General features: G+C 34.0%; 1 protein-coding gene across 2 annotated transcripts in view; it reads left to right on the forward strand.

Moving 5' to 3' along the window:
- LOC105567877 (ATP-binding cassette sub-family G member 1-like) overlaps nucleotides 1-10,519 on the forward strand; it is a 26,862-nt gene extending 16,343 nt beyond the window's left edge. For both annotated transcript variants that reach the window (XM_012023116.1, XM_012023117.1), the window contains 10 exons: nucleotides 2,834-2,951; nucleotides 3,898-4,087; nucleotides 5,288-5,433; nucleotides 6,028-6,266; nucleotides 6,784-6,983; nucleotides 7,753-7,927; nucleotides 8,989-9,089; nucleotides 9,371-9,526; nucleotides 9,612-9,855; nucleotides 10,011-10,519. In XM_012023116.1, coding sequence (XP_011878506.1) covers nucleotides 2,834-2,951; nucleotides 3,898-4,087; nucleotides 5,288-5,433; nucleotides 6,028-6,266; nucleotides 6,784-6,983; nucleotides 7,753-7,927; nucleotides 8,989-9,089; nucleotides 9,371-9,526; nucleotides 9,612-9,855; nucleotides 10,011-10,177 — 1,736 coding nt within the window. In that variant the 3' untranslated portion in view covers nucleotides 10,178-10,519. The remainder of the gene's footprint in view (nucleotides 1-2,833; nucleotides 2,952-3,897; nucleotides 4,088-5,287; nucleotides 5,434-6,027; nucleotides 6,267-6,783; nucleotides 6,984-7,752; nucleotides 7,928-8,988; nucleotides 9,090-9,370; nucleotides 9,527-9,611; nucleotides 9,856-10,010) is intronic.
- The last annotated feature ends 1,078 nt before the right edge of the window (nucleotides 10,520-11,597 follow it).

Below are 11,597 nucleotides of genomic sequence, written 5' to 3' on the forward strand. Positions count from 1 at the left end.
CCCTGTATGCTTGAGAATTGCAAGATTAAATTGATATTTAAATGCCGTTTTAATTTATGCAAATTATTATGAACTATATTTTGTTGCGATAAAAGTCAATGCCAGTTAAACAAGAAAAATAATTTAAATAATCGAACCATTAAAAAATCTGTACGCAGTATATTATAAGTACAATTATCGCTTTACATGCATACATTATACTCGCCGACAATTAGTTTTAATTACTTTTACTTATAATTTCGAGACTGTTATAGGAATAATGGTCTTGTGTATCAAAATTTATTTTCATTTCTTAAAAATATGCAATTAAAAAAATATCTGTACTCACTGTCAGTAGTACATATAATCGCACTTCTTCTATTACAGTGTATTGTAATTATAATTATAATACGCAATACAAATGTAATACAGTAAGAAAATGTAATAGAATACAAATATTGTATTACAATAAGAAAAACACAGACGAGATGTAGAGAAAAGTCCCCTATTATGAGATAGAGTTCTAATATAGCAGGTTTTCAACATACAAAATCAATCACAATCTTCTTTCGCGACGATTACACAATCTAACAATGAATTTTCCACTAAACATCTCACTCCAAGGGAATAAATTCACGGTGGAACCAACAGACGATGCCTATTAATTTAGTAGAAAACCCGCTGTTTCATATTATAATAAAAACCGGTCTCATAACAGGAAACTTCCTCCAATAATTATTGGAGCATCGATAATATTTTTTAATTAATTCATCTCATTGATTGAACGATCAGATAAAGACGAATAGTGTTTAGCTCGTGGAATTACAAATATTTTAAATATCAGTCGTTTTTCACGATAGATAAAGGTTATTACATGAAATTGTAAACTTTTTTCCCGTTCAACTTCACGCACGTGTTCACTATGATGACTCATGCAAAAACTTTCGGAAATTGACGTTGCACATTAAACATAGTTACATACAGCTCCCGCAATTGTGGGCAATCTTCCTCAATAATAAATGATTGTTGCTACATATCAATCCTATTTTATAATAGATATATCGAAGAATAGATAATAGCACCCGGAAATCTTTTTTGTGGGTGCACATGTTGCACGATCTTGGCGCGCATTGTTTTCATTACGGTTAATGATACATGAGACGGCAGTTTCAGATCACGAAATCTTTTTGTGATTCTGCAAAGGATAGCGATTGAAGCGTGACTCATATTTATGCACGGCGTGTTATACGCATTGAAGCGATGAGAACAAGCGTGAGCTGCGATTGTGCGGGGATACAGCGGGGATACAGCGAGAGAATGACAGATGGATGCTAATGTAACGTCTGTTAAATACGACACCGCGTGGCAACCGAAGAGGAATAGACATCTTGCAAAATCACGTGCAATTGGTACGATTCACGGTCAGCTGCTGCATAAATGCAGCTACTATGTTTGTTGCTCGTGCAGCTCTTTGTAGGGAAGTACAAGGCGCTATTTCCGCACTGCGGGGGCAAACCCACGTGGAATGTACAAAGGCGAAGATAATGAGGGCTTAGCGGTGTATTGTTATTTCAACTGTTTAATAGAACGGTCTGGCGAAATGACACAAGTGAGGTGATTTCACTTGGATGCCGACACAGTAGAAGAATATATTCGCATGAAGAACATTCTCACCGCCACTTATTTCAGTTTGATACACATTATTCACATAATTATTCACTTTTATGTATGCATTACAAATTATCTTGCATTTATGCACCCATTACATATTATCGCACGTAAACATGTCGTATTTTTTCATTTCTCTGTAATTCCATACGGATCAAAGCACAAGTACGCGCGATTGCGTGTAAAGGAAATGGCAAATAGTAAGGGGACAATTTCAGAAATGCATTTTAATGTCGTGTTTTTACTGCATACCAATTATTACGATAACGTCAATAACGAGCAGTTGCTCACACAATTATATGCACGTTATAGAGTGCTGTTACACGAAGCGCTAATCAAGCTTAATAACATCCATAGTTAAGGGGCTAGCCAATCACAGTCATTCCATTCTTCTGAGGAATTATAGTTGTGATTGGCCAGTTTTATAACTACAGATGTTATTAAATCCGGTTAGGGTGCCGTGTAATAGCACTCATAGAGTCCCAGCGAGAAATGATTCGTCGATCGGTGTCAAATCGATGTTAATACGACAATATCGATGTCGATTCGACACTGTTTCGACGAATCATTTTTCACTGGGGTCTGCTGTCTTCAAACAACTCCTACAAATAATATTAAATCCCAGCAAAGACGCGCGATAGCGTTACGTGTCGTCAGTTTGATGTAGAAATATCATTTTGACGTTAAAATGGCAATAAATAACGTCATGTTTGCTGAGATGTTAGAAGCTTCGCCTATTTGCAGCGTAATCAATTATTTTACACGTCACAAATGCGTTTTAATCATTAATCAGTATGAATTTCGAAGAGCTGAGTTCTCTCTTGTCTCTTACAATGAATTAAGAAAAAATAACATCTTTGTGAACGAGTGATACGAATGGTATCGCGAGTGAGCAAATAAAAGTGCACAAAGGTTCTTTTTTTGCCTCGTATATCTTACGTAAAAACATAGTTGCATTACTTATACAATCTTATACTTGTACATTACTTATAATCTCACTAATAAATCCGACAATTAACTTTTATGGTCGGTGCTCCTACTATTATAAAATAGTACTTCTTACTAATAATCTTTGTTGTCAATGGTGGACAGCGGCGACACATTGTCTTACATAATGTTTCCGATACGTTAATTACAAAAATTATTCACGTTTAAACTACCGCGTAACTTTTTGTAAAATTTACAGAAACAACGATGCTTCTGGGGGGACTTAGCGGGCAGTTTAAGTCGGGTCAACTGACGGCGATTATGGGTCCTTCCGGTGCCGGAAAATCGACGCTACTTAATGTTCTCGCAGGATACAAGTCAGTATAATCGCAAATTCTAATGATCTTTTTTAATCGCTTTAAGAAAGTTAATTAACAAGGAAATCTTATGAGGTCTCCCTCCGATCTTGATCCATTTAATAAAAATCGGTTTTTTCTTTCGGCAAATATCTCCGAAACTAAGAAAGAAGATAGAAAAATGTTTTAATTAAAAGTTGCGTAACTTTAGGAGTACTATAAAATAGTGACAAAAAATTTTCCTTTTTCTTTAATTTTTTAAAGTAGGCCCACCACTCAAGTTTTCAAAATTTTGAAATTTTGTTATCACTAAATAAAAAGTTATATTTTTACAAGTTCAACCATGTACGATAAAGTTATATTTGGAAAAACCACTTTTGAGAATTAATAAAAAAAAACCTCTGTATACGCGCTATTTGACCCGTCCATGTGACCGTTTCATTACACTTAAAAAAGTATCTTACTAACACAGGTAGATTTATAGATGTCGGAAACAAAACTTTTTCGCTATCTTTTGTTTCTGCTACAAAATTGTTTGTAGCCTGGTATATATTAAGTAATTATATTTAGTATAATTTTACTAGTAGAATATACGATAAAATTTCAACAAACTCTCATAAAGTCTTCAAAATGCCATGTTGTCTCACGATCACATAATTTTCAGGGTAAATTTGAAAAGAAAATTCTCTCCGTGTATTAATTGGGGTTAGTTATTCATGCAAGGTTTATCAGTTTTACTAGGATTCAGTTATTCATGCAAGGTTTCTGTCCGCTAAATACTGTGCCCACAAAAAGCTTTAATAACCTCGGGCTTGACACATCGGTTGAATAATCACTAGCTGATATTAAAATTAACTTAATGCTTCACATCGATTTTAATGGAACGTTGAAAGTGATAAGCGACGGAAAGCTTTTCAACGTGTCACGAAAACACGAAATGGAACGAAATAGAGCTGCTCCGTTACAGATGCACAGACATAGGTGGCTCGATAAGTATCAATGGACAACTGCGGGACATGCAGGAGTACAAGAAGATGTCGTGTTATATCATGCAAGAGAGTATCACACAACCAAATCTTACTGTTTTCGAGGCGATGTCTTTCGCCGCTGACTTAAAGATCGGTAAAAGGAAATCGAAATCTCAGAAACGCGCTATTGTAAGTAGAGATCTTAGCTTTGTGTCATAGCTGAACGAAGAGTAAACCGCTGAGGGCATTGTAGTGTACAGATTTGCGGCACTGGGTACTATTGGCTAGGTATTTTTTGGGCATTAGGCCTTGCTGGGGCATTATAAAGATAAAATAAGATAAAGTAATGCCCACTGGGCATTAGCGGACATTGGTATATATGATTGTGGTCAGCGATTTACCTATCATAGCTGAAAGATAAACAAAAAAATAGCAAATAGCTTTAAGTCACAAAGGATTAAAAGAATTAATGAAATTATTCAGAGTATTGCAAGACTAGAAGTAGAAGCAAACAATGCAAATTTTCTCGACACATTATAAAAAACGTGAGATTTTTCTTCTATACAGTAATAAAATGATTTAAAATCCGAAGACAAAAATTACACAGCAAAATTGTAATACACTTCACAAAACAAATGACATTTCCATCAATTTTTCTTTAACATACTTTTGATATGTTTTCAAAGATCTGTCAGTTAAATATTTATTGATAATCGAGTCGTATACACTTATATGTATAGTCGTACACATATCCCTCAGTTTATGTAAAGTTTTATATCACATGAGTTTTATAACGCAATTTATTTTTTATACGATCAACAATCTCTCTGTGTGGTTTTTTATATACATTTTTATTTTATGGTAGTAAAAAAATATACCTTTAAAAAAACGCTCATAATGAAACTGAAATAAAAGTTTCAAATATTTCTAATATAATGAGGATAGCAATTTTGAACAAATTAAAAGAAAAGGGGCATTTGAGAGTAGAGTCCTGCGACAATAAATAAAATTTCAATTTGTTTTTAACTTTCATAATTATTTATATTATTGTTTCCACACCTTTATGAGTAAAATTGCGTAACGGCCGGCAGTTTGGTGTATTTTAAGTTTTAACGTAATATCATATTATTAAATGAAAAACAACTTTTTTTGCCATATAAATTGCATCAGAAATAAATCATAAAAATACAGTTTGTAGAACATTAACAATATTTAGTGAACACCAACTAATAGTTACATAACATAAATATCATAATTTTCCAGTATAATTTTAACAATATAAATGTAATGTAACATGTAACATTGCACGTAGCAGTTACATTGTTCAGCAGAAAATTATAATATTGATGATATGTAACTGTTAATTGTTATTTACTGGATTGATTTCAGATAGATGAGATTCTAAGTATTCTTAGATTAACCAAAACAAGAAATGCGATCACGAACAACCTCTCGGGTGGTGAAAAAAAGAGATTGACCATTGCACTCGAGCTCGTGAATAATCCGCCTATTATTTTTCTCGATGAACCAACTACGTAAGTACTGATCACGATTACGATCAAAATTGATTATCTTAGTTTCTTAACTATCACATAGTCTTAACTCTGTCTCGGTCAACTATAAATGTATTTAAAAAAGAAAAAAAGGCGAGATGAAAGTTTCGTCTTAAGAAATTCGTCAAGAACTAAACACTGAAGAAATGCATAAGCGTAAAAAAAGTACACACAATGCGTTAATAGAAATGCGTTGAAAAACCGAAAAGCTATGTTCAAAATCACAAAAGTTACATTAAAATTTAGACATCGATTGCAGATAGGATCGTCGACTTTCTTTCTCGCAGTTATGATAATAAAACGCCAAATAATGGAACGCAAGACGCATTAATAAACTGGGGCGCGCATAAAAAAAATATAATTAATAATGGACATCCGCTCGAACAAACAGTTGCTCGTATAAGTAAATGTTTTAACGTATTGTAAGTTTTGTTTGTTGATCGTAGATAGATATTAATTGTGAGCGTTTTTAGCAACGGCAGAAGAATCTCGTGCGGAGATGTGCCGTCAAACTCCGCTCTAAAAGCATACTGTATTTGCAAAAGCATCGCAAAATGACAACTCATTTTTTTCTAGTGGACTGGATGAGGTCTCCGCTGCCCTGTGTGTTGATGTTCTCCAGAAGCTGGCACATTTTGGACGGACTGTTGTGTGTTCGGTGCATACGCCTAGCGCAAGCGTATTTCAGAAAATTGATCACGTCTATATTGTGGCGAAAGGACAATGCGTTTACCGGGACACCGTAAGCAACATGGTGCCGTTTGTGCAAAACATGGGCTTAGAATGCCCGAGTCATTACAATCCGGCGGACTTCAGTGAGTTACATACAAAATTTTGCATGCGAAAATTATATTTTTTATGTAGTCGCGTTTCTCGTCTTGTGACATAATGTGTACAAGTTGTTAATGGGCATCTGAAGGATGAAATCGGCTATTTTAATTATTACTCAAGATATGCATATGCAAGATATGCATCGTTGAGTAATGTAGGCTAGTTATTTAAAACTCTGAGATCTCTTTTCAGACATGATACAAAGATTATAAGAATTAAGAACTAGAACTTAAAAAGAAAATAATTTTCTTTTTAAGAATTGGGAAGTGATTAATTAAAATTTTATGCGTAGTTAGATTTCTTAATCAAAAACAACTTAACTGGATTGAGTTCTGAGAGCTCTGTTTATAAATAATGCAAAGGAGAATTACAAGAATTAAGAATTAATTTATAATTTAACTATTACGAATTACGAATTAATTAAAAATTGTTACGCAGTTTAATTTGAATATAAAACAATGATATTAACAAAGTTACTTTAATGTCACATATTCATTTCAGTAATAGAAATCTCATCTGGCGAATATGGTTTCGATATGGTCCATCAGATGATTGAGAGCGTAAACACGAATCTACCCCTGCTTCCGATTTTGCGATCAAAGAACGAATTTAAATTCGACAGGAAGACTTTTAAAATCTCACGGATATATCAATTCAACACGCTAGTAAAGAGAATGTTACTGCAGCTCTATCGAAATAGAGTAAGATTGATGTATTTTGCATGCCTAGATAGTTAAATCTATTAAAAATAAATTTTGTATAGTGTCTGTTAATAAATTTTGTCAATAGAATGCCAGCAGGAATATAAAAAGAATTTATCATTTCGTGTGATATGACAACAATATGTTTATTTAAATGGCCACTTCGTACCCACTTAAAAGACCATTCGTACATATACATATATAATATATATATATTCGTTTAAATTTTAAATGATACATACTGTTTCTCTATTGGCAATTTACTATCAGATTATATCGATTACAGGCAGAATATATGAGTTTAATGTGATACCAGTTTACCATAATATCTTGCGCAAATCTTCTAGCAAATTACTATTGGGTTGGCAAATAAGTTCGTTCAGTTTTTTAGAGTGGAATCGCAATTTCTTTTATACACAAAGTCAATTTTAACCAACGTTTGTATGGGATACATTAAGTGTCGTAACAATCTCCCGTACCGATTGGAAAAAATTTTCATCCATGATAGCCTTTCATTTCGGTCGGGAGACTGTCATTAATGTAGAAATCTCCAAAACGGAGTTTGACAAATCACTTTTGTCACGTGCTAGTTTGGACCAAGTTCTAGCATCGTGGACACAGGCCTTAAGACATTTTTAAGACGGCATTAAGTTGTCTTTAGACATGCACGTCTAAAAGGTGTCTTAAAGATATCCCCAGATAGCCAGTGTGCTCAAGCAATGTATGCAAATTGCGCATAAAGTTGAATAAAGTTTTTGTATGTTTACAGGTTACTGTGTACCTGAACATATGGCTACACTTGTTTATGGGAATAACCATCGGTGCATTATTTTTTAATTTAGGCAACGACGGCTCCAAATACAAGGCCCTTTATAATGTTGGCTTTTGCATAGTATGCATGGTGATATTTTCATATTTTCCTCTGCTACCGGTGCTGTTAAAGTGTAAGGAAAAATTCTTTTCTGTGCGTAGAAAATTAAGAATGGTGCATAAGAAAATAAAAAACAATTTCCTGACTAATCAAAATTTTATCCATCGATTTTGTGTTAGCGCATATTTTCTTGAAACAAGCGTCTCACCATAAGACTGCATATAAACGATAAGTACGGTGAACGAACTCCAAACTCGAATGTTCAAATGTTCGCATTCGCATTTGTATAATAACTCATTCGTAAGTTTTCTTGTTTGCACCGAAAGGTTGTTTTTGGAAGCGATAGAACACACTGGCTACTAAATATTGTCCGCTATTAAATTTAATCAAATATTATGTTGGACTTGCTGTTTGTTCGTCGTTAGTTCGCTTAGTCTGTACCCTAAGACAACGCACTAGTCACTCAAAAGCACAACATAATTTTATGAGGAGATACTCATTTGTCTTTAATCGCTAGAATTATATTAAAAGATAGAATTTTTTTAAAAACACGATTCGTAAAGACATCACTTAAAGACATTATTTTTAAAAAAATTATTTAAAAATTGTATTTTTTAGGAAGCACTTATGCTACTGGCCACTGTGCTATCCCTGAGCGCGCAAATTCTGGCCTCATTATTCGAGATCTTTAAACTTTTCCCATTTGAAAACTATTATAGCCTCGACATGTATGTTCGTATTAGAACTTTTGTCTTAAAATGTTACAAAGTACTTGTTATTAAAATAGTTTTCGCCAGTTTCGGTACACCCTCTATATGTATATGCTTATAAAAATGCACAATTATTTTTAAATTATAATGTCGAAATATTGCAACATGAAAAATTACACATTTAGTACAGCAAAATTATTATAAAATATTTATTATAAAATTTATTATAAAATATTTATATTTAAAATTGAATGTGTCTGATATTTGACAAATGTTATTTAGAAATTTTATTTTAACAAAACTGCTTTGTTATGGCGAAGCATCTTACAATTAGTGTTATTTCTTGCGAAATTTTCATCAATTTATGATATGATTATTGTACATTTCTACAAATTCCTAGTGAGTTGTTATTTTCTGGTTGCAGTTCCTACGGAAATTCAAACCATGAAACGGGAATATTTTAACGGATGGTACGATTTTAGCGCGTATTATTGGGCTATAGCAGTAATCGGTATACCTTTTCAGGTTGGTCTATTATAATAAAATGTGTTTTATACAGTACGGATATTTTATAGCAAATTTTGTTCTTTGATGATGTCCAAATTGAATCTTAGCTGGCTCTATAAAAATTGTCCTATGTAAATTATAGCTCTTGGTTTTACTATAGTATTATAGCAATTTTTTGAAAGAGAGCTTAAACTTCTTGGCAAAAAGATTACGTTTCACTACTGTACATTAGATTACCTATCGAATCTGTTCATCTATCGAAACAATTTAAAAATAATTTTTGGTCTTTCTTTCTCCAGATATTCTACACAGCTATAATTATCTCAATAGCATACTTTGCCACGGGGCAGCCTCTGGAATTGCAGAGATGCTTCATGTTTTTCAGCGTTTGCTGTATGTGTGCTTTCATCGCGGAAAGCATAGGACAAAACATTGCCAGCATATTTAATACAGTAGTATGTTTAAGATTGCATAAATACAGCACGAGAGGAAAGGAAAAACTCTCCTACAATTGACGACTAATTCGTATTCTAATTACAGAATGGTCTGTTTACCGGATCCGTATTATTTTGTCCTTTGTTGCTACTCGCGGTGCAAGACATCAGCGAGTCAATCACTCCAGTATCAATTCACCGGGCGATTTTTACACATACAAGTTATATCCGGCATGGTTTTGAGGCTATCACACTGGCTCTGTATGGTTATGACAGAAAGAAACTATTTTGCCCCTTAGAAGAAATTTACTGTCATTACAGAACGCCTCAGACAATCCTAAAAATTATAGGTAGGAACTTACTGAACTCTTGATGGCTCGTACGATCGGTCTAGACGCTCTGGTTTTATATATTTTAACGGATGTTGCGCATGCGTTTTCCGTACTAATAATTATCCTCCAACTTCATATTTCAATGACAATTTGTAAATTTGTCTATGTTCCAGGTATGGGAAATCTCGATTTCTGGATAAATATGCTCTGCCTTTTCATCGTCTTATTATTTTCTAAAGGGATCACGTATTGTTTTCTGAGGCACAGGGTGCAACCAAACAAAACTTTCCAAATGATCCAATTCATAAGAAAATTAGTCAAGCACTATTTCAATCTGTGATTTTAGTACATTCAATTTTCACTCATATTATGGTGTGACGACATATCCCTTACGGAAATGTAACAACTGGAAATGTGAAAAACACTGAACAATTATTAGAGTTCAGTAATTGAATTATTAGAAATTTTTAAGTACAGTAATTTTCTACAATAGTAGTTATTTCGCTTACATTTTTATGAGGGAACCATCGCTTGATGCTCTCTAAATAAAACGCATTCGCGTGAACTTGAATTATTTTTGCGATAAAAGTACAAAGTTGTTAACAATATGTTGAAAACGTGATATTATTATAACTAAAATAATTATAACTAAAATAGAAAAGAAAGTAGAATAATAGTAGAATAAATTTGCCAAAAAGAAATAAATTTATTATATAATTTTTAGTAAATAAAAAATTAATTATGAGCTCCTATTTTATATATCACCATGTTGCCAAAAAGTAGAATATTATATTAGTACATCATCAAGATAAGTTTAAGATAAGGTATTTCTATGTAAAATGTATTTCTATACAAAATTTTTGTAACTACATTATAACAGTGAATACAATTTTGTATAAGGCACGTAGGCTTTACGAGTATGTTATAATACTAAATTTAAAAAATGATTGTTTTGCTGTACACAATTATGAAAGAGGTGAAATGAGATAGTATCTAAGATGTCATCCAATGTCTACCTTTATTGCTATTGTGCATCTTTGAGTACATGTTGATATGGAATTTTTCTGTGCACCTGGGTTGGCATAACATAACATAATATCATATTTATCATTAGACACGCGTCATATACGCCATAGGACAATGAGAAAAACATCTGGCGATAAATGTAGATAAACGCAGTTAGAAGATCCATTGCGTCGTAATACATGGTCTGTCCTTAAAGTAGTCGGACTGAGTCAATTACAAAATATTTATTGACAGAAATAATACATGCGCTCAATATTCTTCAAAGTAGGACCCTTCTGCATCCACACACCGCTGACAGCGGGATTTCCAGCTCTCATACGCTTCCTGGAATGCGGCAGCCGGAATGCTGTTAAGCTCCCTCGTCACGGCCTGTTGTAACGCTTCCACCGAGCCGTGATGGTGTCCTTTCAGGGCGGTTTTGAGGCGGGGGAAGAGGAAAAAGTCTGGTGGGGCAACGTCGGGACTGTAGGGTGGCTGAGGCAGGGTTGCGATGTTGTGTTGGGCCAGGTACGTCGCCACGCGGAAGGCTGTGTGGCTCGGCGCATTGTCGTGATGGAGCCGCCAGGAGTTGGCGATGGCTGGGCGGACGCGGATGATGCGTTTTCGATTCAAAAGGAGTGAACCACAGGGAATTTGTGCCACAAGGACAAACCCTTAATGCAGTTTTTTACGTAGAGGTCCTTGAACGGCTGAGAAAACGCATCATTCGCGTCCGCCCAGTCATCGCCAACACA

The sequence above is a fragment of the Vollenhovia emeryi genome, unplaced genomic scaffold, assembly GCF_000949405.1.
Source record: "Vollenhovia emeryi isolate VEMERY1.0 unplaced genomic scaffold, V.emery_V1.0 DF939133.1, whole genome shotgun sequence".
In the NCBI taxonomy this organism is placed as follows: domain Eukaryota; kingdom Metazoa; phylum Arthropoda; class Insecta; order Hymenoptera; family Formicidae; genus Vollenhovia; species Vollenhovia emeryi.